The 26,698-nt window shown below is 42.6% G+C and overlaps 1 protein-coding gene across 4 annotated transcripts in view; it reads left to right on the top strand.

Moving 5' to 3' along the window:
* The first annotated feature begins 244 nt into the window (after window positions 1-244).
* The window catches only part of LOC110532443 (microphthalmia-associated transcription factor), a 34,319-nt gene continuing 7,865 nt past the window's right edge, over window positions 245-26,698 (top strand). For 2 of the 4 annotated variants that reach the window (XM_021616351.2, XM_021616350.2), the window contains exons 1-2: window positions 247-487; window positions 14,510-14,774. In XM_021616351.2, the coding sequence (XP_021472026.2) occupies window positions 381-487; window positions 14,510-14,774 (372 nt within the window). In that variant the 5' untranslated portion in view covers window positions 247-380. Of the gene's footprint in view, window positions 488-12,074; window positions 12,275-14,509; window positions 14,775-26,698 lie in introns of those variants that run through there. The other 2 variants (XM_036988435.1, XM_036988434.1) reach the window with 2 other exon arrangements.

Genomic DNA, 26,698 nt, shown 5'->3' with positions numbered 1-26,698 from the left:
AAGAACAAATACTGATATTTGTACATTGAAACAATGTATCCTGCTATGGTATTTTACCAGAGCAGATTTGAAGGTAAAATGTGGTAAAATCCCATCGGATGTTGCGACCAATGAAAAAGCTGCTGACATTGACAGAGCAATACACCAAACGTGTGGCTTATGGTGCTTGTAGTTTTCCATACCACAAACTCCCATTTCTACGAGCGTCATTCCCTGCTCTACAGAACTTCATATGTTTTTGCGTTGTTTGCGCGCTGGGTCTTGGAGCAAGACGGGTTTGCGTTTTCAGTGGCTGTTACAGCGAGTGTTTTAGAGAGGTGGCCATAACATCGTTGGTTTCTTTATAATTTGAAATTGCCAAGAAGTTGACAGCCGCAAGTATGCAAGCGGAATCGGGTATAGTTCCCGACTTCGAGGTTGGAGAAGAGTTTCAAGAGGAACCAAAAACGTATTACGAATTGAAGAGTCAGCCCTTGAAAAAAAACAGGTCGGTGTTTTGACTGTGCACTGCTATTTTATGCAGTAAAGAGGAATTTGATATTCGAGGGATGTTTGCAAAAGTTTTAATTATTGTGGAAATGTTTTTTTTGTGTGGGTATAATTATATTATTTCCAATGAAGGCGATTCCACAGAGATGTTATCCTATAGCAAAATGTCCTATCCTATTGAGGACTTTCTAGGAGGGATTTGTTTGCTTCCCATTCCTTATGTCTCTTCTATATTGCACATTTAGTTATGCAACACTTGGGTGTTGTCTTGTTAACATGCAACCTCAAATATTAGCTTGTGAAGAATACAGTTTGTTTGTGGATTTTGAACAGCCATACCAGGGAGTAAACTATGATGTCTTCTTCACTGTGATTACCATAACGAACTTAACTCCATTCCATGGTGAACTTCCTTCAGTTTATTCCGCTGCCATAGTTATTTTCCACATGTATAGTCTAAATGCATTTTCTTTTGAAATAAATATATTTCATGCATTGTAAATGTCATTACAATGTCAAGAGAAATGTCATGTTAAATGGTGTTGTAATGTATGTGTTCAATGTGATCAAATGTGTGTCACATTTCACTGGTGCATCAGTTTGTGCATCTGCTGTAGGGATATTCCTAGTGCTCAGTGAATTCTTAATATTATTTATATCAATAGAGACCTAGTAAGAAAATGCGTTATACATTCTAAAATTAAGTAAATAAATATTGTAGGAACCATGTTACTTTCCAAAATAGCTCATTTAACTACATAAAGGAAAATGTATAGATATTTTCCTAAACAGTTGACAAATTACTTAATAGAGAGCTATTTGCATCCATATTGTGTCCTCTGTCCCTAGCGCTGAATAAAGAGCAGGGAGCTGAGTCAGGTCTGTTCTCTGGACATTACCTTTTACCCCTCTGCCGCCTGGGGTCCAGGCCTCCCCTGAATTATTGTCACTTTGGTTATGTCTCTCTGTGTAAGATTAGAATGTACAAATAACTGGGGCTTTTCTATTCTAAAGACTAATGGATCAGTGGAGGCTGCTGAGGGGAGGACGGCTCATAATAATGTCTGGAATGGAGTCAATGGTGTGGTATCAAAAACATCAAAGACGTGGTTTACATGTGTTTGATACCATTCCATTGATCATTCCAGTCATTATTATGAGCCGTCCTCCCCTCAGCAGCCTCCACTGTTATACATTTAAGTCCTTATACCATAATATTGCCTTCTGTGTAATTGCGTAGTTCATGGGGATGCCGACTGTGAAGCTTGATTGACTGGGACAAGCGTTACATTGAGCAATGGTCTAAAATGCCTGTCAATACTGTGTGCTTGGCTGCATGCCCATTGCCAGGAAGTAGTTCAAAGCAATATTGTCTCTTTTTGTCTGTTAATTATGTATGACTTCATTATTGTGCTTAGTGGTGGAGACATGTGACCTTTCTAAACATGACAGTACTCTTCTGTGTCTAGATTTCCGATAGAATACTTGTGGTGGACCCAATCAGTCTTTCCTTTCTGGATCTTTTTTTCCCTCTCTTTTTTTTAGGGGCTAGATCAGCTATGAAATGATCAGATATAATTTAAGTCTATCAAATAACATTACATGCATCATTTCTAATCCCCTTTTTTTAGTATATATATTTTATATACACTACCGTTCAAAAGTTTGGGGGCACTTAGAAATGTCCTTGTTTTTTAAAGAAAAGCACATATTTTGTCCATTAAAATGACATCAAATTGATCAGAAATACAGTGTAGTCATTGTTAATGTTGTAAATGACTATAGTAGCTGGAAATGGCAGATTTTTTATGGAATATCTACATAGGCGTACAGAGGCCCATCATCAGCAACCATCACACCTGTGTTCCAATGGCACGTTGTGTTAGCTAATCCAAGTTTATCATTTTAAACGGATAATTGATTAGAAAACCCTTTTGCAATTATGTTAGTGTGGCCGATGTGAAATGGCTTGCTAGTTAGCGGTGGTGCGCTAATAGTGTTTCAGTCGGTGACGTCACTCTCTCTGAGACCTAGAAGTAGTTGTTCCCCTTGCTCTGCAAGAGCTGCGGCTTTTGTGGCACGATGGGTAACGATGCTTCATGATTGACTGTGGTTGATGTGTGCAGAGGGTCCCTGGTTCGAGCCCAGGTTGGGGCGAGGAGAGGGACGGAAGCTGTACTGTTACATTGGTGCCGTGACCCGGATCACTGGTTGCTGTGGAAAAGGAGGAGGTCAAAAGGGTAAACTGAAGATCTCTTACAACGCTGTGTACTACTCCCTTTACAGAACAGCGCAAACTGGCTCTAACCAGAATATAAATAGTACTTTATTAAATAGTACCCACAAAACATCCGTCTCAACGTCAACAGTGAAGAGGCGACTCCGGGATGCTGGCCTTCTAGGCAGAGTTGCAAAGAGAAAGCCATATCTCAGACTGGCCAATAAAAATAAAATATTAAGATGGGCAAAAGAACACAGACACTGTTTTCCACACAGATCCTCTTTTCCACAGAGGATCTGTCCCATATATTGAGCATTCTTTTTGTGGCGAAAATTTTATATAATAGTTTAAATGTTATTTTGTGTATAGGTTCATTAATCCAATGCCATGTATTTCCTTTCCGGAACTTGCGATTTTGTCAGCAATTTGTTTGATATTTTTTGCAATGACACATTGCTGTGGAGTTTCTTGCTTTTATTTTCCACAAAATTTCATTGAAATGTCAGAGAGAACGAGAAAGCAATCACCATCTTGTGTAATTCATAATTTAAAACGATTTTCTTCATTAGTACATTTCATTACATTGATACTAAATCAACACTATATGGGCTTGCTGTAGCAGATGCTTGAAGTTGTGATTTAATTACATTTTTTATTGTGACTTCTATGTGTCTCCAAAATTATCTGACATGCATGAATTAATACACTTTTCTGCTTTTCCTCTTGAACCTGAGAATGCCCCGCTAAAAGCAGGCAATCTAATGGCTTTGCAACCACGACAGAAAGCCAAACATTGAGTGCAGTCGTTTTAACCATGCTTATCCTTATATACCCTTGTGGTTATGACACTGTGGTTCATTTGTTTGATAAAAATAAAATAAAATTGTATTTTTTAAATGCGCTGAATACAACAGGTGGCGTAGACCTTACAGTGAAATGCTTACTTAGAAGCCCTTAATCAACAATGCAGTTTTAAGAAAAATACCTAAAAAATAATAAAAATAAAAGTAACAAATAATTAAAGAGCAGCAGTAAAATAACAATAGCGAAGCTTTATACAGGGGGTACTGGTACCGAGTCAATGTGCGGGGGCACCGGTTAGTCGAGGTAATTGAGGTAATATGTACATGTAGGTAGCGTTATTAAAGTGACTATGCATAGATAATAACAGAGAGTAGCAGCAGCGTAAAAGAGGGGGGGTCAATACAAATAGTCTGGCTAGCCATTTGATTAGATGTTCAGGTGTCTTATTGCTTGGTGGTAGAAGCTGTTTAGAAGCCTCTTGGACCTAGACTTGATGCTCCGGTACCGCTTGCCTTGCGGTAGCAGAGAGAACAGTCTATGATTAGGGTGGCTGGAGTCTCTTGACAATTTTTAGGCCATTCCTCTGACACCGCCTGGCATAGAGGTCTTGGATGTCAGGAAGCTTGGCCCCAGTGATGTACTGGGCCATACGCACTACCCTTTGTAGAGGCCAAGCAGTTGCCATTCCAGGCAGTGATGCAACCTGTCAGGATGCTCTCGATGGTGCAGCTGTAAAACCTTTTGAGGATCTGAGGACCCATGACAAATCTTTTCAGTCTCCTAAAGGGGAATAGGTTTTGTCGTGCCCTCTTCACGACTGTCTGGGTGTGCTTGGACCATGTTAGTTTGTTGTTGATGTGGACACCAAGGAACTTGAAGCTCTCAACCTCAACCTCCACTACAGCTCTGTCGATGAGAATGGGGGCGTGCTCGGTCCTCCTTTTCCTGTAGTCCACAATCATCTCCTTTGTCTTGATCACTTGTTGGCCTTGCACTGCACCACATGGTCAGGTTTCTGACCTCCTCTCTATAGACTGTCTCGTCGTTGTCAGTGATCAGGCCTACCACTGTTTTGTCATCTGCAAACTTAATGATGGTGTTGGAGTCGTGCCTGGCCGTGCAGTCATGAGTGAACAGGGAGTACAGGAGGGGACTGTGCACGCACCCCCGTGTTGAGGATCAGCGTGGCGGATGTGTTGTTACCTACCCTTTCCACCTGGGGTGGCCCGTCAGGAAGTCCAGGATCCAGTAGCAGAAGGAGGTGTTTAGTCCCAGGGTCCTTAGCTTAGTGATGAGCTTTGAGGGCAATATGGTGTTGAACGCTGAGCTGTAGTCAATTAATAGCATTCCCACATTGTAACGGCCGTTGTTGGCGGAAGAAGGTGAGGACCAATGCGCAGCATGGTAAGTGTCCATATTTTTTATAAAGAAATTGAACACTGAGCAAAAACAACAAAGTGAACGAACGAAACCAAAACAGTTCTGTCTGGTGCAGAATACAAACACTCAACAGAAAATAATCGCCCACAACTCAAGGGTGAAAACAGGCAGCCTAAGTATGGTTCTCAATCAGGGACAACGATTGACAGATGCCTCTGATTGAGAACCATACCAGGCTAAACACAGAAATACCAAATCATAGAAAAACGAACATAGACAACCCACCCGACTCATGCCCTGACCATACTAAAACAAAGACATAACAAAAGAACTAAGGTCAGAACGTGACACACATAAGTGTTCCTTTTGTCCAGGTGTGAAAGGGCAGTGTGGCTGCGGAGAGCGTGATCACACAGTCGTCCAGAACAGCTGATGCTCTCATGCATGTTTCAGGATGGCTTACCTAGAAGTGAGCATAGAAGTAATTTAGCTCGTCTGTGGGCTTGTGTCACTGGGCAGCTCTCTGATGTGTTTCCCTTTGTAGTCTGTAATAGTTTGCAAACCCAGCCATATAAGACGAGCGTCAGAACCTATTCCAGTCTGTGCTAGCAAAACAGTCCTGTAGCTTAGCATCTGCTTCATCTGAGCTTAGTACGTGTCTCTGTGTGTGGAGTAAAGGCGGTCTAGAGTTTTATCCTTCTGGTTGCACATTTAACATGCTGGTAGAAATTAGGTAAAATGGATGTAAGTTTTCCTTCATTAAAGTCCCCGGCCACTAGGAGCGATGCCTCTGAATAAGTGTTTTCCTGTTTGCTTATGGCCGTATCCAGCTCATTGTGTGAGGTCTTAGTGCCAGCATCGGTTTATGGTGGTAAATAGACAGCTACGAAGAATATAGTTGAAAACTCTGTAGGTAGATAGTGTGGTCTACAGCTTATCAGCTGTTCTCTACAAATATACATAGATCATCACCCCATGTCTTAGAAGCTGCTGTTGTATCCTGCCGATACAGTGTATAACCCGCCAGCTGTATGTTTTTCATGTCGTTGTTCAGCCACGACTCGGTGAAACATAAGATATTACAGTTTTTAATGTCCCGTTGGTAGGATATACATGCTTGTAGTTTGTCCACTTTATTATCAAGTGATTGTACGTTGGCCAATAGTACCGATGGCAAAGGCAGATTAGTCACTCGTCGCCGGATCCTCACAAGGCACCCCGATCTCCTTCCGCAAAACCTGTCTCTTTCTCCTGCGAATGACGAGGATGAGGGCCTGTTCGGGTGTCTGGAGTAAATCCCTCTCGTCCGACTCATTAAAGAAAAATTATTCTTCCAGCTCAAGCGGAGTAATTGCTGTTCTGATGTCCAGAAGCTCTTTTCGGTCATAAGAGACGGTATCAGCAACATTATGTACAAAATAAGTTACAAACAATGCAAAAAAACAAACAAATGCTACACACCCGGACTACTACAGTAACGCAAGGCCAAAGATAAGACATAGATTGACCGGCCTGTTAGGTCTAAAATGCAGTTTTTCTTCACTTGGAATCATGATGTTGATAACATCATGAATTATCTTGTTTTTACTGACGGAGGTTACTTCGCTTCTGGCTGTCTCAGAAAGCTTTTGGCACAGACAACCGAACGAACCCCTGCAGAGTCAGAGCCTGAGCTGTGTGTTCTTAATATAGACGTGAGACAGACGGTGAAACTTGTCTTCTATGCGGTGTAAATTAGCTCTGTAAATTTAGCAATGGATATGTCACCTCCAATGCAAAGCAAGCCTTGCGTTGTTTGTTGCTGGGATTTTTTTGCAAGTTAACTTATGGAGTCAGCTTCACATTCTAATTAGACTGTCAATATTCTGCACGTCTCTTGACAGGATTTGTTCACGTCTCAGCTCATATATTTTGCTTCTGGTAGGCCCAGAGTCTGGATTGGTCAAAATATGTAATGCACCATTTGTAGGGCTACAGCACTAAATGGTGAAATTTACAATAAAATAGTGATGACATAGTTAAAAGCAAAAATGTAGATACAGTTTAGAGAGATATTCCATGTCATGACATTATGATTAAAAAAAGATGTAACGTCACTGCCCAATGGTCACATACCTGTATCTTTCATCTGTCAAAGATGTGAATGAGAGGTAAAGTGTCAATGTAGCATGAACCTTGTCAAAGCATGTGGCATGGGCTCCCGAGGGGCGATGCATCTCAGTGCTAGAGGTGTCACTACAGACACCCTGGTTCGAATCCAGGCTGTATCACAACTGGCCGTGTTTGAGAGTCCCATAGGGCGACCGTCAATTGGCCCAGCGTCGTCCGAGTTTAGCCGGTGTAGGCCGTCATTGTAAATAAGAATTTGTTCTTAATTGACTTGCCTAGTTAAATAAAGGTTAAATAACAAAGAAAATGTCTGTAAGTCAATGTCAATGTTTTCTTTTTCCACTATGTATCTTCCCGTCTATGTAATATGGTGACTCATTGAGCGGTTAAGGATACACTATTCATGCAGTCAAACACTACGTAGAGTATGTGACTATATGACGCTTTTAAGGAGCAGAGATGTCCCAGTTGTCCTCCAGTGACCATGCACTCCATGCCCACGAACTGGTTTTATCGACTCCCTACAAGCCCCGTTTGACCTAGAAGTTAAATAATATCAAAGAGCAGAGGTTGTCTTTATTGTGTTCAATGCTCTTCCCAAGCCACATCTTGGCCTAGGCATTGAAGTAGATATATGGTAAAAATGTATTCACAGAAAGTACATACTGCATTGCATTATGATATGTGTTTTTACATGAGCATCCACTCTCCAGTGCTGGTGTCAATGTGGCCTCTGTAAGGGACACTCAAAGTCTCAGGGAGCGCTCTGTCCTGTTCTGTTTCTGGGAGTCCATATCATATACCAAAGAGGGAGGTCCGGACCAGGGTGTTCCTCTCCCGATCCAGGATGGGGATCCGATGTGGTCTGAGTGACACATACAGGTGCTAGAGTTGAGTGAGACACTACACAACCCAATGGTTACGTAATCACTCTGACCGCATCCTTACTCCCACTTTGGCTCTAAACACATTCACTGGACAGTGGCCATGATGGTGTTAATTTCATTTCTCCATAATTCCAGTTAGATCTGACAGTCTGAGTAAACAGATGTGAGACTGACAAAGGATTTTCTTTATCAATAAATCAAATGTATTTATACATTCGTTTTTACTTTAGCCGATGTCACAAAGTGCTGTATAGAAACCCAGGCTAAACCCCAAACAGCAAACAATGCAGATGTAGAAGCACGGTGGCTAGGAAAAACTCCCTAGAAAGACCAGAACCTAGGAAGAAACAACATTATGGTAGCCACTACATTACCAAGAGTATGTGGACACCTGCTTGTCGAACATCTCATTCCAAAATCATGGGTATTAGTATGAAACTCACTTTGCTGCTATAACAGCCTCCACTCATCTAGGAAGGCTTTCTTCTAGATGTTGGAAACATTGCTGTGGGGACTTGCTTCCATTCAGTAAAACTGTTGCCACAAAAATTGGAAGCACAGAATCGTCTAGAATGTCATTGTATGCTGTAGCGTTAAGATTTCCCTTCACAGGAAATAAGGGGTCTAGCCCGAACCATGAAAAACAGATCCAGACCATTATTCCTCTTCCATCTAACTCCACAGTTGTCCCTATGCACTGGGGCAGGTGGTGTTCTCCTGGCATCCGTCAAACCCAGATTCGTCCGTTCGACTGCCAGTTGGTAAAGTGTGATTCATCACTCCAGAGAACGCGTTTCCACTGCTTCAGAGTCCAATGGCATCCAAGCTTTACACCACTCCAGCCGATGCTTGGCATTTTGCATGGTGATCCTAGGCTTGTGTGCGGCTGCTCGGCCATGGAAACCCATTTTATGAAGTTCCCGACAAACAGTTATTGTACTGACGATTGCTTCCAGATGCAGTTTGGATCTCGGTAGTGAGTGTTGTGTGCTCAATTTGATACACCAGTCAGCAATGGCTGTGGCTGAAATAGTAGAATCCACTAATTTGAACGGGTGTCAACATACTTTTGTATATATAGTGTATTTTCAAATAGAGAACACATTGATGCTGTCAAGGATAATTTGAAGAGCATGCCTGTAGTAGGGCGCAACTTATCACACATTATAGCCACCCACCATTCTGTATGCAGCAGCAGTAATATTACTGCAATACATTGATCATCTGTGTGGTTGTTTTTTGATGTGCTTCAGAGTGCTGTCCTAGTCATAGCATGCAGAGAGGGGAAGGCGAGCTGGACTAGAGTAGGCCATACTACTGTAAACAAGTGCAGAGACTCATGAAAGTCATAAAACCTAATTACAGAAATAGGACCCGGCAAGTTCAAATTATCCCAACCGGACCTTCTCTGCCCGTAACTACGACAACAAAGAACCGCATTATCTGTTGTGGTAGTAGGCAACTTGCAGTTTTGTTTTCCTTGCATAACACACACTGAGTAGACAAAACATTAAGAACACCTGCTCTTTCATGACATAGACTGACCAGTTGAATCCAGGTGAAAGCTATGATCCCTTATTGACGTCACTTGTTAAATCCACTTCAATCAGTGTAGATGAAGGGGAGGAGACAGGTTAAAGAAGCCTTGGGACAATTGAGACATGGATTGTGTAAGTGTGTCATTCAGTGGGTGAATGGGCAAGACAAAATATTTAAGTGCCTTTAAACAGGGTATGTTAGTAGGTGCCAGGTGCGCTGGTTTGTGTCACACTCAACAGTTTCCTGTGTGTATCAAGAATGGTCCACCACCCAAAGGACATCTAGCCAACTTGACATAATTGTGGGAAGCATTGGTGTCAACATGAGCCAGCATCCCTGTGGATGCTTTCGATAACTTGTAGAGTCCATGCCCCAACGAATTGAGGCTGTTCTGAGGGAAAAAGGAGGGGTGCAACTCAATATTAGGAAGGTGTTCTTAATGTTTGGAGCACTCGGTGTATGCATCAATTTTATTTATTTGTGACCATAGCGCTCTTAACTTGTCTTACTTACCCAAAGCACTGTATACAGAGCCTTTCCTCACTGTGAGTGTTCTTCACCGGTATGTCATGATCCGGTTTATCTGTGTTAATGTGTCTCTTTCCTTACTGTAGTCAATGTTTTAGTTTACATGACCTTTTCACCAGTTTATACATTTGAACTGCTTGGCCATAATGACCATTGTTATGTTTGCAGGAAAAAGGGGGAGACTTGCAAGCCATATAGGTGAACTTCACAAAATAGATGGCATCATGAGGACGGAAAATTATGTGGATATATGTCTTGAGATGTTGCTTCAATATATCCACATAATTTTCCGTCCTCATGATGCCATCTATTTTGTGAAGTTCACCAGTCCCTCCTACAGCAAAGCACCCCCACAACATGATGCTGCCACCCCCGTGCTTCACGTTTGGGATGGAGTTCTTCGGCTTGCAAGTCTCCCCCTTTTTCCTGCAAACATAACAATGGTCATTATGGCCAACCAGTTCTATTTTTGTTTCATCAAACCAGAGGTCATTTCTCCAAAAAGTACGATCTTTGTCCCCATGTACAGTTGCAAACCGTCTGGCTCTTTTATGACGGTTTTGGAGCAGTGTCTTCTTCCTTGCTTAGTGGACTTTCAGGTTATGTCGAAATAGGAATCATTTTACTGTGGATATAGATACTTTTGTACCTGTTTCCTCCAGCATGTTCACAAGGTCCTTTGCTGTTGTTCTGGGATTAATTTGCACTTTTCGCACCAAAGTACGTTCATCTCTAGGAGACCGAACGTGTCTCCTTCCTGAGCGGTATGACGGCTGTGTGGTCCCATGGTGTTTAAACTTGTGTACTATTGTTTGTACAGATGAATGTGGTACCTTCAGGCGTTTGGAAATTGCTCCCAAGGATGAACCAGACTTGTGGAGGTCTACAATTTTTTTTCTGTCTTGGCTGATTTCCCCATAATGTCAAGCAAAGAGGCGCTGAGTTTGAAGGTAGGCCTTGAAATACATCCACAGGTACGCCTCCAATTGACTCAAATTATATCAATTGGGCTATCAGAAGCTTCTAAAGCCATGACATAATTTTCTGGAATTTTCCAAGCATTTTAGAGGCACAGTCAACTTAGTGTATGTAAACTTCCACTGGAATTGTGATACAGTGAATTATAAGTGAAATAATCTGTCTGTAAACAATTGTTGGAAAAATGACTTGTGTCATGCGCAAAGTAGATGTCCTAACCGACTTGCCAAAACTATAGTTTGTTAACAAGAAATTTGTGGAGTGGTTGAAAAACAAGTTTTAATGACTCCAACCTAAGTGTATGTAAATTTCCGACTTCAACTGTATATGCTCTCGGGCACCAGGCAGCAGTGTTCTGAGCAGAGGGGGTTGATTGGGTAGGTCAAGGTTCTGAGCAGTGGGGGTTGGTTGGGTAGGTCAAGGTTCTGAGCAGTGGGGGTTGGTTGGGTAGGTCAAGGTTCTGAGCAGTGGGGGTTGGTTGGGTAGGTCATGGTTCTGAGCAGAACAGTGTGCAGTTGTGCTGCTCAAACTCCACCTCCAGCAGGGAGACTGTGTAGTGCTGTCAGGAACACCTGATCCAACCAGGAACCAAGACACCTGCAAACTGCAGTCACTGGACTGGGCTCTGTGTGTCTCAGAAGGTGATTGTGAAGGTGAGCCCAGAGGAAGAAGTGTACCTTATGGTGGGGGAAAGGGGCGGGGCCAGGATAACTCCTTGTATTTACTTCTGTCCTTCTGCACACATGGCTACTCATTGTTTGACCAGGGTCAATCTTTCCGGTCTGAGGATCTTGATGTTGATGCAGTAAGGAATCTAAGTAGCGCAGTTAGTGTACAGCACCTCCTGTTTGATAGATCATGTCTTGAACAGACAACACAGCACTGCTCCTGTGCTCTAGCTTACTCTCTCTCTCTCTCTCTCTCTCTCTCTCACTCCCTCTCTCTCTCTCCCTCTCTCTCTCTCTCTCTCTCTCTCTCTCTCTCTCTCTCTCTCTCACTCACTCACTCCCCCTCTCTCACTCTCACTCGCTCTCTCTCACTCTCTCTCTCTCTCTCTCTCTCTCTCTCTCTCTCTCTCGCTCTCTCTCTCTCACTGTGTGTGGATTGGTGTTGACCGGACGGGGCTGTTCCTCCCTGGGTAGCTCTATGTAGGGATTGGAGTTCCCAGGCCTGGCCCTGGAGCCTCCCCCTTGTGACACACTTACAGGGCTGCATTGGCAACATGACTTTCACTGCTCTCCAAGGACAGCTGTCTGATGCACCTTCAGGAAAAACGAACCAACATGGAGGCCTTAGGAGCCCAAGTGCACAGACCCTGCTCCTTTTACACTAACCACCTGTGAGTAGCTGCACCTCCATGCTGCTATGTGTGCATGCATGTGTGTTTATATTTGAGAGTTGAATGTGCGTGTGTTAGAAAGAGTGAGATAGAAGGTTTATATGTGTGCAGAGTGAAACGTGCATTTGGACTATAAATACAATACATCTATATGGCTATTAATAGCACTCTCTCTAGGCAGTAACTTTAGGTTGCGGTTTGTTTACTGCTCAGAGTTTTACTTGCCAATGCAGTGTTTTGATTTTGGACAGATAGGTCAGAAGCTTTTGCATTGAATTTCAAGAAATGTATGTGCAGTTTGGGCTAAGTACTATAGCCAGAATGCATTTAAAGCTTTGGTGCATTATCCTTTTGTTTGGAACTCATATGTAATTATACAGATATGTAGATGTTGAAATGTGAAAGAGATTCAGCCAAGATTGAAGGACAATTAAAAGTTGTCTAGAGAAATACTTATTTAAATGTTTTGTCTAAAAGCATTGTTATGATGTTTGTAGACAGAATACAAAGCACATAGATATGATATAACATGTATTGTTTATTGTGTTGTCATTATCACTATTTGTTTTTTATAGGTATTAGTATTGTTATTGAGCTGTTATTGTGCCATTGTTCATTGTGAAGCAAGATTGATGGCTCTCCCACTAGGCCAAGCCATTCTTTATCCAGCAGGTCATTAAGGTGTGTGAGGGTGGGCTGCAGCCATTGAACCACCTTCAGTCCAGGAGCTCTCTCTCTACATTAAAAAACTCTTGGCCAGGGGGTGTGGCCATGCGAGACTGTGCAGCCATTGTGTTTCCTGATACATATGCACAGAGAGGAGGTGTGTGCACACACAATAGTGGAAAGTTGAATCAGACAAAAGGTCTTTTTATGGGTTTCAGTATTCTGCTTAGGAACAACTGGGCAAAAAGCCATCTGGCAGCCGGTCAATGTGTTAGTGAGGGCAGAACCTACACACACAGTGCTCAATGGTTGTAATCTTGAGTCTGCCTCAATACAGTTCTGCTTATTCTCCTATGTAAGATGATAGAGGTATACCATATACACAAGGGTATACTGGTTATGAAACTTGAGTTGAGAATCAACATTTGTGTCTCTTGAATGCATGTTGAGGGAAGCCCTACAGATGAACTTAATGAAGGGCCACAGAAGCACAACAGATCGATATTATCTGGAGATTCCAAAATGTAAAGTGAGGATGAAAATTATTTTGGATCCACCACAGGAAGCATTTTGGTCTTGTGTAAGTCAGGTCTCCCAACCAATGTGTGTCAAAAGAGATGATTCACTTGCTCCAGACAAGCCATAATCAGTTTGCAAAAATGGGGAAAAGGCACCGACTGAATTTCGTCCATGTTCTTGACCTCAAATATGTATATTAAACCTCTCTCATTGTGGTTAAAGTGTGGAAAATTACATTTGGTGTCAGGCTTCTTCAAATTTCGGAACATTTTTGGGCCTAAAATGTTGTGTTCGTATGATTACAATAAAAAACGCTACATAAAGTGTGTAGGCCTATCTTTAATGTGATGCGTAAGATCACTTTCTTATTTGATGAGAGGGTTGACATGAGCTTCTATAAAATAAAGGGAAAGTTCAGTGCGGAGGGATGGCTGTAGACCAAGGTTGCGTTTGACCAGACTGGCTAATTAGTCCGATTACTGCACAGCTTGATTGGTAAGACGTTTTGCTGAGTTTTTTTTATCAAATCACTCACTCAGGGAAGGCTTCATCCAGACAGCTTCATCTGCTCCAGCACACCCTGTATATTTTAGGCCTACAGCAGGATTCTGTCTGGGAAAACAGCAAGTGTCTACATTTGAGACCATAGGGAGAACTGAAACTGAGTGAAGAAAAGTTCCCCTTTCTGAGTCATTGTTTTGTTCCAAGTATGGGATGTTGGCTACATTTAAACACTATACAGACAAGACTAGAAGGAGATGTGTTAGGGTTAAGATTCCTCCTCAGTGATGGTGTTCAGTATTCTGCAGCAGACACAACTTTCTGGCTTGCAGACCAGCAGGAGACATTTAGAATAAATCTTTAGGTTTTCTCACTGTGATGTGGCGTCTTCCTGATTCCAGTACTGTAGATCCTAATGCTCTAATGCCACTCTCTTTTCCCTGACCTCTCGTTCACTCCTTAACACTCACTCTCACCTCCCTAACCCCGCCCCCTCCCCTCCTCCTCTCTCCTGATGCCCTGCCTGGTGTTTGTCTCTCCGTTCTGCAGTAATCCGTTAGACCAGCAATGCTCGTCTTCCAAGCCCCCGTTGGGCTCTTCCGCCATGACATCACGAATCCTGCTGCGGCAGCAGTTGATGCGAGAGCAGCTCCAGGAGCAGGAGCGGCGGGAGCAGCAGAGACGTCAGGCCTCCTCCACCTCGCTGCACCACCAGACCACCGACAGCCACATCCACACCCAGACCCCGGCCATCAACGTCAGCGCGCCCCCCAGCCTCCCCCCCGCATCCCAGCTGCCAATGGAGGTGCTGAAGGTAAGCAATGAGTATTGTCCACAGTTCTCACACCTGATGACACAGGTGACACACCCCCTCTCTGGCTGGCTGCTTCACTGTGGTCTTCCAAACATGCCACTCCTCACACAATTCCAGAGGTCTCACTATCACCTCTAGATGCAGGCATTCACACTCAGATGTTGTTTTAAGAAGTTACTGTGGGTTGGATGACTCTATATGGGCAACTTCTGGACAGTAGAGCAAGCACGGTTTACTATGATACGGTGTAAAACACGTGGAGGTGAGAAGTGTTTTAAAATATGAGAGAATTTCCTGAGAGAATTCCTCTTTAATGCATGCTGTGCTTCCATCCATTTGGATTTAGCCATCTTTAATCCTATTTGCTGAGCTACATTCATATCTTTTCATAGCTTTGATTCATTGTTAATCTGCTCTGGCTGACTAGAGACTGTTGTAAATTTTCTGAAAGCTAGGGGAGACAGATTGATAACTACCACAACACACTACTATACTATAGTACATCCAGAAAAACAAAGACCATTTGGTAAGTTTTAAAAAAATCCTTTACATTTGTTTGTCCTTCTTTAGAAAAAGAATAACTAAATATAAAAAATTATATAAAAAAAGGTCAAGATTAAATGTTGAAGTGTATCCAAAACTTCATACAGTGAGGGAAAAAAGTATTTGATCCCCTGATGATTTTGTATGTTTGCCCACTGACAAAAAAATGATCAGTCTATCATTTTAATGGTAGGTTTATTTGAACAGTGAGAGACAGAATAACAACAACAAAATCCAGAGAAACGCATGTCAAAAATGTTAGAAATTGATTTGCATTTTTATGAGGGAAATAAGTATTTGACCCCTCTGCAAAACATGACTTAGTACTTGGTGGCAAAACCCTTTCTTTTTCTTGTAGTTGGCCACCAGATTTGCACACATCTCAGGAGGGATTTTGTCCCACTCCTCTTTTCAGATCTTCTCCAAGTCATTAAGGTTTTGAGGCTGATGTTTGGCAACTCGAACCTTCAGCTCCCTCCACAGATTTTCTATGGGATTAAGGTCAGGAGACTGGCTAGGCCACTCCAGGACCTTAATGTGCTTCTTCTTGAGCCACTCCTTTGTTGCCTTGGCCGTGTGTTTTGGGTCATTGTCATGCTGGAATAACCATCCACGACCCATTTTCAATGCCCTGGCTGAGGGAAGGAGGTTCTCGCCAAAGATTTGACGGTACATGGCCCCATCCATCGTCCCTTTGATGCCGTGAAGTTGTCCTGTCCCCTTAGCAGAAAAACACTCCCAAAGCATAATGTTTCCACCTCCAAGTTTGACAGTGGGGATGGTGTTCTTGGGGTCATAGGCAGCATTCCTCCTCCTCCAAACACGGCGAGTTGAGTTGATGCCAAAGAGCTCAATTTTGGTCTCATCTGACCACAACACTTTCACCCAGTTGTCCTATGAATCATTCAGATGTTCATTGGCAAACTTCAGACGGGCATGAATATGTGCTTTCTTGAGCAGGGGGACCTTGCGGGCGCTGCAGGATTTCAGTGCTTCACGGCGTAGTGTGTTACCTATTGTTTTCTTGGTGACTATGGTCCCAGCTGCCTTGAGATCATTGACAAGATCCTCCCGTGTAGTTATGGGCTGATTCCTCACCGTTCTCATGATCATTGCAACTCCACGAGGTGAGATCTTGCATGGAGCCCCAGGCCGAAGGAGATCGGCTCTTTTGTGTTTCTTCCATTTGCAAACAATGGCACCAACTGTTGTCACCTTCTCGCCAAGCTGCTTGGCGATGGTCTTGTAGCCCATGCCAGCCTTGTGTAGGTCTACAATCTTGTCCCTGACATCCTTGGAGAGCTCTTTGGTCTTGGCCATGGTGGAGAGTTTGGAATCTGATTGATTGATTGCTTCTGTGGACAGGTGTCTTTTATACAGGTAACAAGCTGAGACTAGGAGCACTCCCTTTAAGAGTGTGCTCCTAATCTCAGCTTGTTACCTGTATAAAAGACACCTGGGAGCCAGAAATCTTTCTGATTGAGAGGGGGTCAAATACTTCATTAAAATGCAAATCAATTGATAACATTTTTGACATGCGTTTTCCTGGATTTTTTTGTTGATATTCTGTCTCTCACTGTTCAAATAAACGTACCATTAAAATTATAGACTGATCATTTCTTTGTCAGTGGGCAAACGTACAAAATCAGCAGGGGATCAAATACTTTTTTCCCCTCACTGTATCTAAAGCATGACTGGATAGATATTTCTCCTTTGCGTTTTCCTTTGAATATGACAATTTTCCTGTTGTCTCGAACATTGTCACTGCACCATTCTCATTGATTGTTATCATTGGAAAAAATTGAATGTTTTCATTTCTTAAGAAAATTATGAGAATATGAATCATAACAATAAAGATAATAACACAATGATACCGTTTTATGACACAATGATACAGGACGTGGTAGTTTCATAGCATGAACTGCCTGACAAGCATTTCTTAAGAGCATACTGCCACCCATTCAGAAAACAGCGAGGATATGTTTTTACAATGTATGCATTCTTTTTTACATTTTCACACTTTTCTGGGGCACAACCTAATTTTAAGGAGATCAGGCGAGACTGAGTCATTTATAATTCTGATTATGACTGCTTTAGGACTTGTTTATTTCTGAACCCTCTGAACATATAGATTCACTGCAGATTTACTAAAAGTATTGTAGTAATTTAGCAGTAGAAAAGCCCTAGTCCATGTTTTACTGCAATTCGTGTGATTGTTGTGATTGAAGTTTACGCTGGTAGGAATTTGCCATCTGGGTAGTCCAGATGGCAAAGTAGGTTGTATGTGTGCAAGTATTCTATATCAATGTAATATTTCATTATAGCAAATAGGTTTAATATAGTATTGATTGATAGCTTTTGTGGAAATATGACACAGATTATATATTTACAGTGCATTCGGGAAAGTATTCAGACGCCTTTACTTTTCCCACACTTTGATACAGTACATTACAGGCTTATTCTAAAAATAAAAAATTAATTTAATCTCTCATCAATCTACACCAATACCCCATAATGATAAAGCAAAAACACTTTTTTAGAAATTGTTACAAATTTAATACAAATAATACACTGAAATATTACATTTACATAAGTATAGAGACCCTTTACTCAGTACTTTATTGAAGCACCGTTGGCAGCGATGACAACCTCTAGTCTTATTGGGTATGAAGCTATAAGCTTGGCACACCTGTATTTGGGGAGTTTCTCCCATTTGTCTCTGCAGATCCTCTCAATCTCTGTCAGGTTGGATGGGGAGCATTGCTGCACAGCTATTTTCAGGTCTCCCCAGAGATGTTCAATCGGATTCAAGTCTGGCCCACTCAAGGACATTAAGAGACTTGTCCCGAAGCCACTCCTGCGTTGTCTCGGCTGTGTGCTTAGGGTCGTTGTCCTGTTGGAAGGCGAACCTTCGCCCCAGTCTGAGGTCCTAAGCACTCTGGAGCAGGTTTTCATCAAGGATCTCTCTGTACTCTGCTCCATCATCTTTCCCTCGATCCTGACTAGTCTCCCAGTCCCTGCCGCTGAAAAACATCTCCACAGCATGATGCTGTGACAGGTTTCCTCCAATCAAATCAAATCAAATCAAATTTTATTTGTCACATACACATGGTTAGCAGATGTTAATGCGAGTGTAGCGAAATGCTTGTGCTTCTAGTTCCGACAATGCAGTGATAACAAGTAATCTAACTAACAATTCCAAAACTACTGTCTTGTACACAGTGTAAGGGGATAAAGAATATGTACATAAGGATATATGAATGAGTGATGGTACAGAGCAGCATAGGCAAGATACAGTAGATGGTATCGGGTACAGTATGTACAAATGAGATGAGTATGTAAACAAAGTGGCATAGTATAGTATAAAGTGGCTAGTGATACATGTATTACATAAGGATACCGTCGATGATATAGAGTACAGTATATACGTATGCATATGAGATGAATAATGTAGGGTAAGTAACATTTATATAAGGTAGCATTGTTTAAAGTGGCTAGTGATATATTGACATCATTTCCCATCAATTCCCATTATTAAAGTGGCTGGAGTTGAGTCAGTGTCAGTGTGTTGGCAGCAGCCACTCAGTGTTAGTGGTGGCTGTTTAACAGTCTGATGGCCTTGAGATAGAAGCTGTTTTTCAGTCTCTCGGTCCCAGCTTTGATGCACCTGTACTGACCTCGCCTTCTGGATGATAGCGGGGTGAACAGGCAGTGGCTCGGGTGGTTGATGTCCTTGATGATCTTTATGGCCTTCCTGTGACATCGGGTGGTGTAGGTGTCCTGGAGGGCAGGTAGTTTGCCCCCGGTGATGCGTTGTGCAGACCTCACTACCCTCTGGAGAGCCTTACGGTTGAGGGCGGTGCAGTTGCCATACCAGGCGGTGATACAGCCCGCCAGGATGCTCTCGATTGTGCATCTGTAGAAGTTTGTGAGTGCTTTTGGTGACAAGCCGAATTTCTTCAGCCTCCTGAGGTTGAAGAGGCGCTGCTGCGCCTTCTTCACGATGCTGTCTGTGTGAGTGGACCAATTCAGTTTGTCTGTGATGTGTATGCCGAGGAACTTAAAACTTGCTACCCTCTCCACTACTGTTCCATCGATGTGGATAGGGGGGTGTTCCCTCTGCTGTTTCCTGAAGTCCACAATCATCTCCTTAGTTTTGTTGACGTTGAGTGTGAGGTTATTTTCCTGACACCACACTCCGAGGGCCCTCACCTCCTCCCTGTAGGCCGTCTCATCGTTGTTGGTAATCAAGCCTACCACTGTTGTGTCGTCCGCAAACTTGATGATTGAGTTGGAGGCGTGCGTGGCCACGCAGTCGTGGGTGAACAGGGAGTACAGGAGAGGGCTCAGAACGCACCCTTGTGGGGCCCCAGTGTTGAGGATCAGCGGGGAGGAGATGTTGTTGCCTACCCTCACCACCTGGGGGCGGCCCGTCAGGAAGTCCAGTACCCAGTTGCACAGGGCGGGGTCGAGACCCAGGGTCTCGAGCTTGATGACGAGCTTGGAGGGTACTATGGTGTTGAATGCCGAGCTGTAGTCGATGAACAGCATTCTCACATAGGTATTCCTCTTGTCCAGATGGGTTAGGGCAGTGTGCAGTGTGGTTGAGATTGCATCGTCTGTGGACCTATTTGGGCGGTAAGCAAATTGGAGTGGGTCTAGGGTGTCAGGTAGGGTGGAGGTGATATGGTCCTTGACTAGTCTCTCAAAGCACTTCATGATGACGGATGTGAGTGCTACGGGGCGGTAGTCATTTAGCTCAGTTACCTTAGCTTTCTTGGGAACAGGAACAATGGTGGCCCTCTTGAAGCATGTGGGAACAGCAGACTGGTATAGGGATTGATTGAATATGTCCGTAAACACACCGGCCAGCTGGTCTGCGCATGCTCTGAGGGCGCGGCTGGGGATGCCATCTGGGCCTGCAGCCTTGCGAGGGTTAACACGTTTAAATGTCTTACTCACCTCGGCTGCAGTGAAGGAGAGACCGCATGTTTTCGTTGCAGGCCGTGTCAGTGGCACTGTATTGTCCTCAAAGCGGGCAAAAAAGTTATTTAGTCTGCCTGGGAGCAAGACATCCTGGTCCGTGACTGGGCTGGATTTCTTCCTGTAGTCCGTGATTGACTGTAGACCCTGCCACATGCCTCTTGTGTCTGAGCCGTTGAATTGAGATTCTACTTTGTCTCTGTACTGGCGCTTAGCTTGTTTGATAGCCTTGCGGAGGGAATAGCTGCACTGTTTGTATTCGGTCATGTTACCAGACACCTTGCCCTGATTAAAAGCAGTGGTTCGCGCTTTCAGTTTCACACGAATGCTGCCATCAATCCACGGTTTCTGGTTAGGGAATGTTTTAATCGTTGCTATGGGAACGACATCTTCAACGCACGTTCTAATGAACTCGCACACCGAATCAGCGTATTCGTCAATGTTGTTATCTGACGCAATACGAAACATCTCCCAGTCCACGTGATGGAAGCAGTCTTGGAGTGTGGAGTCAGCTTGGTCGGACCAGCGTTGGACAGACCTCAGCGTGGGAGCCTCTTGTTTTAGTTTCTGTCTGTAGGCAGGGATCAACAAAATGGAGTCGTGGTCAGCTTTTCCGAAAGGGGGGCGGGGCAGGGCCTTATATGCGTCGCGGAAGTTAGAGTAACAATGGTCCAAGGTCTTTCCTCCCCTGGTTGCGCAATCGATATGCTGATAAAATTTGGGGAGTCTTGTTTTCAGATTAGCCTTGTTAAAATCCCCAGCTACAATGAATGCAGCCTCCGGATAAATTGTTTCCAGTTTGCAGAGAGTTAAATAAAGTTCGTTCAGAGCCATCGATGTGTCTGCTTGGGGGGGGATATATACGGCTGTGATTATAATCGAAGAGAATTCTCTTGGTAGATAATGCAGTCTACATTTGATTGTGAGGAATTCTAAATCAGGTGAACAGAAGGATTTGAGTTCCTGTATGTTTCTTTCATCACACCATGTCACGTTGGCCATGAGGCATACGCCCCCTCCCCTCTTCTTACCAGAAAGATGTTTGTTTCTGTCTGCGCGATGTGTGGAGAAACCCGTTGGCTGCACCGCTTCGGATAGCGTCTCTCCAGTGAGCCATGTTTCAGTGAAGCAAAGGACGTTACAGTCTCTGATGTCCCTCTGGAATGCTACCCTTGCTCGGATTTCATCAACCTTGTTGTCAAGAGACTGGACATTGGCAAGAAGAATGCTAGGGAGTGGTGCGCGCTGTGCCCGTCTCCGGAGTCTGACCAGAAGACCGCCTCGTTTCCCTCTCTTTCGGAGTCGTTTTTTTGGGTCGCTGCATAGGATCCACTCCGTTGTCCTGTTTGTAAGGCAGAACACAGGATCCGCGTCGCGAAAAACATATTCTTGGTCGTACTGATGGTGAGTTGATGCTGATCTTATATTCAGTAGTTCTTCTCGACTGTATGTAATGAAACCTAAGATGACCTGGGGTACTAATGTAAGAAATAACACGTAAAAAAACAAAAAACTGCATAGTTTCCTAGGAACGCGAAGCGAGGCGGCCATCTCTGTCGGCGCCGGAAGTACGCCAGACGTGACGCTTGGCATTCAGAACAAATAGTTTAATCTTGGTTTCATCAGACCAGAGAATCTTGTTTCTCATGGTCTGAGAGTCTTTAGGTGCCTTTTGGCAAACTCCAAGCGGGCTGTCATGTGCCTTTTTCTGAGGAGTGGCTTCCGTCTTGCCACTCTACCAAAAAGGCCTGATTGGTGGAGTGTTGCAGAGATGGGATAACCTTCCAGAAGGACAACCATCTCCACAGAGGAACTCTGGAGCTCTGTCAGAGTGACCTTCGGGTTCTTGGTCACCTTGCTGACCAAGGCCCTTCTCCCCCGATTGCTCAGTTTGGCGAGGCGGCCAGCTCTAGAAAGAGTCTTGGTGATTCCAAACTTCTTCCATTTAAGAATGATAGAGGCCACTGTGTTCTTGGGGACCTTCAATGCTGCAGAACATTTTTGATACCCTACCCCAGACCTGTGCCTTGACACAGTCCAGTCTCGGAGCTCTGCGGACAATTCCTTCGACCTCATGTCTTGGTTTTTGCTCTGACATGCTCTGTCAACTGTGGGACCTCATATAGACAGGTGTGTGCCTTTCCAAACCATGTCCAATCAATTAAATGTACCACAGGTGGACTCCAATCAAGTTGTAGAACCATCTCAAGGATGATTAATGGAAACAGGATGCACCTGTGCAAAAAAATAATTGTGTGTAGATTCATGAGGAACATGTTTTATTTAATCAATTTTAGAATAAGGCTGTAATGTAACAAAATGTGGAAAAAATGTTTTAAGTTAAAGTCTTAATTACATTATGTAAAATTCCATTCCATATAGTATAAAGTAGTAGGATAGTAGTATAAATAGTGCCCCCCTCTTGTCATCATACTGAACATGTGTGGCATGGGTCCAACCATTGAAACCAGTGCCCTCCACATACAGCATAAACATTACTTATCCTATACTCTGTAAAATCGTTAGCTCTTTGAAAGGTTTAGGATAACCCCATAAAAGAGTACAATACGACAAGCTGGAAGACATTTCTGTGATTCAGGTTTGGAGCTTACGGGCATTCTTCATTGACTGAAATTCCCCCAAATTAAAGGCCTGTTCCTGTCTAGCACTAAGCACTGTAGAGCAGGGTTTACCTGCTCGCCTGTCTGTGACTAGATTAGCACAGTCCACACGCAAAGCTACACAAAATTAGCTTAGGGGTACCAGGCGGGGCTGCTGGACCTTAAAGGTGAAAACATTAAGCTCAGATGAGTTTGTCTAAAGACAGATTCGGCCCTTAATTAACCAAGTGACCACTGACCTTTGGAGAAATATGTACGGGATCAGTTTGGGGATCAGGACAAAGGCAAGCAGTCTTACCACACACCCTAACTCTAATTCAGCAAAGAATGCTCGTAATTAGCCCCACTGCTTTCATTCCATGGCATAAGGGGAAAAAAACACTAGCTTTGAAATTTATTTAGGATCATTTCCTAAAAGAGTTCAACATGATTTCTAGATTTAGTGAAAAGGAATTTAGTGTATTTGTCAGCGGTGGGTGTAGCTGGTGCATGGAAGTCAGGCGCAGGAGAGGAGAGATGAATGGACAAAGTACTTTACTAAGGCAATCATAATACAGAACGCAACCGCGTCACAAAACAAATGCCCACAGAACAAGTGAGGCAGCAAAAGTACAGAACCCAAGTATAAAGTACCGGCTGCCACAAAGCACGGGTAAAACAAAACCCGGCGCAAACCAGCCGGAAGCGTGCCAACCCTAACAATAAACAATACCCCACACAGACATGGAGGGAACAGAGGGTTAAATACACATGTTAATTAGTAGGAGATGTGAACCAGGTGTGCCGGAAGACAAGACAAAACAAATGGAAAATGAAAGGTGGATCGGTGATGGCTAGAAGACCGGCGACGTCGACCGCCGAACGCCGCCTGAACAAGGAGAGGAACCGACTTCGGCGGAAGTCGTGACAGTATTATGAGAAGAATAAAGCACTGTGCATAGTCATCAAAAAGAAAGGAGGACCAAGGCACTCTTCATATAATAGCGGAACACAAGTACGCCATACTGGTACAGGTAATTACCATACAGGTAATACCATACCATACAGGTAATGAAGACTACCCCATGGCAAGGCACTACAAGTCCCTACACCATGGCAACCCTGACTCCCTACAAGCTATGGGTATTGATCATATTCCGGCCTCTATTAGAAAAGGGGACCGTCTTAAACAGTTAAACCAAAGGGAAAGTTTTTGGATTTACAAACTACAGGACACCAAATACCCTGGTTTAAATAAAGATATGGATTTCTCACCCTTCCTGTAGGGTCGTGATGGGTCCATTTGCTGTCATCTAGTGGACATTTTGCTCAATTGCCCTCAGCTATGGTTAGACTGTTGTTGTTCATGTTTTGCTGTGTTCTAGTGTACTATGGAATATTTAGCTTTCTTATTCTTGACCCTTCTCCCAGTCATATTTAAGGTTAGAACTACCTTTTAGTGTTCTGATACTTCTAGTTTGGACTTGTATTTTTATGATAACATAGCTACAGTATTTCAATGTGTATAGTATTGCTTACTAGGTGTGTCCAATCAATTGTGTAACCACTCACTCTTCCAATTAGGGCTAATTGATAAGTTGTTTAAAAGAGGACCTTGTATTCCTTTTTTTGTTTGTTGTTTTTTTACTCCCTGACGAAGGCCATGCAGCCGAAACGCGTCGGTTTAAAAAAAACTTTGTTTCTATTGAACATGCCATACTAATAAAGGCATTTTTATCAATTATATGAAAAGTGCCTTGGTCCTCCTTTTTTTTTGATGACCAATTTACCCCTTTTACCAAAGAGCACCTTCTATCTACCAAAATCTTCTATTGTGTACCTTAGTAGCGCTTCCCTTCCTCCTCATTCCACTGTGCATAGTATTCAGCTCTGAAAATGACAGGATGTGTTTTTTGGATCATGCTGCATCAAAAGTATGCATTAATTAAACATTATGTACGGATGTAGGATCTTAATTTGAGCCAGCTTGCTACAGCAGGAAAATAATCCTGCAGCAACAAGAAATTTGAATTATAATGTGGGTTATAATTAATGGACATTTTTTGTAGGGATTGATACATTTTTCATTAGGGCAAATCAAGTCTGACATTTTAAAGTGCAAATTACAAACTTTAGAAGCATTTTTAAACCTCAAACACAACAAGTTTGTATTTCCTGCTGTTCAGGAAAATTATCAGAAACAAAGGAGTGATCAATTTAAGATCCTACATCTGTAATTATCCATGGGTGTCACATACTGTAATTTTCATATTTACTAGTTTACAGATGGTCACTTTGGTTTAGCCACAAAGAAACAGTTTAGTTAAACTTGAGAAATTCATCAAATACAATTATTGAACCTTTGAGACATTAGACATTGTAAGATTTCATAATATAATGAAATTAATAGATCAGGAAAAATTGCATTAGGTTTACTCTCATGGATTAGATCAGGGGTTCCGAAACTTTTTACTCAGCATTGGATATTGTGTATTCATGTGATATTGGAGTGACTAAAACATTACAACAAAATCAATGGGCTAAAAAAACCTAGCTAAAAAAAAATAATTGACTTTATTGAGGAGGAGTTGCTTGTTACCTCAGGACTGTGTTGGCCTGTCTTATTTTGGAAGTCAGATTATTTATTGTTTCTTTTATCCTATGAATGTCCCATTAATCAAGTTTGAGCTAAGACTAAATTCAAGCCATGTATCTTCTGACTTCACACTAGTTACTAGCGTTTCTCTCATGGAAGTTATAAACACCAAATGAGAACCGTAAGGCAAAGAACATGTAGTGTGGTTTGGAAGAACTTCTAGTTCAGTTACTAGAGGCATAAAGTTCAATCTGTATTGAGTGAAATCAATTCGACAAAGCCTGCATTCTGTATTCTGGCCAATTCTAATGCTTATTTTATATCATGTACAAGTAGTATAGATTTTTTGTGTGCTTCTTGGCTCACTATATTGAGGTAATCCAGTGTTATAATCCATGTTATTATTTCAATTTAAATGTCAATCAATCAATGTAAAAAATAACAAATAATTGCTGATCTTGTTCTGTTGTCTCAATAACACCCTGGTAAATAGATGTCGCTATCGATTCAAAGCAATTCATCATAACACTAGCAGTATTTACACACCTTCCATGTTCAATATTAGCAGAAGGAATTTGACCAGGTCAAGAAAATACTGAGGCAGATTGGCTGGAAGTATGCCTTGGTATTCTCTGATAGAAATGGATGTCGGACTGGTGTGAGAAAGTAGAAAGATGTACAACTCTGAAATGTACAGAACACATATTGTGTCAATGGATTCTAAACTTGTGTTTTCCATATGTCAGATTTGCAGCAACATTTGCCTTTCCACAGCACTGTACAATTATGAAATGTATTATTACTGTCGGAGGTCGTGCATGTGGCAGTCATATTAGTAGTAATAGTAGCGTTAATTGCATATTAAGACGTTAAGAGACTTGTTATCAGATTGTTCAGCATGTGGCGCTTTCTAAGAAAACATACATGCTAATTATTTACAAATTTTTAAATGAATAATCAAACACCCATATACACAAACAGTGCAACTAGTACTTACTCCTCAATTACAGCTCAGAAGCTAATTGCGTGTCTAGGATTGTTGGATGATTATTTGGTGTCCCATTTACAGCACATGAACACTATATAGATACAAATCAGGGATTGCTCACACCTCTCTGACATTTAAAAAATATTATTTGAACGGTTCGCTTTGTTTAGGATGCCTCTAATTCTACACAATTCCTCCACCTCTCATTGTTGAC

This window comes from Oncorhynchus mykiss, chromosome 9, assembly GCF_013265735.2.
Source record: "Oncorhynchus mykiss isolate Arlee chromosome 9, USDA_OmykA_1.1, whole genome shotgun sequence".
Taxonomy (NCBI): domain Eukaryota; kingdom Metazoa; phylum Chordata; class Actinopteri; order Salmoniformes; family Salmonidae; genus Oncorhynchus; species Oncorhynchus mykiss.
Note: the sequence above shows the minus strand (reverse complement) of the source record. Positions and strands in the feature narration are given on the sequence as shown.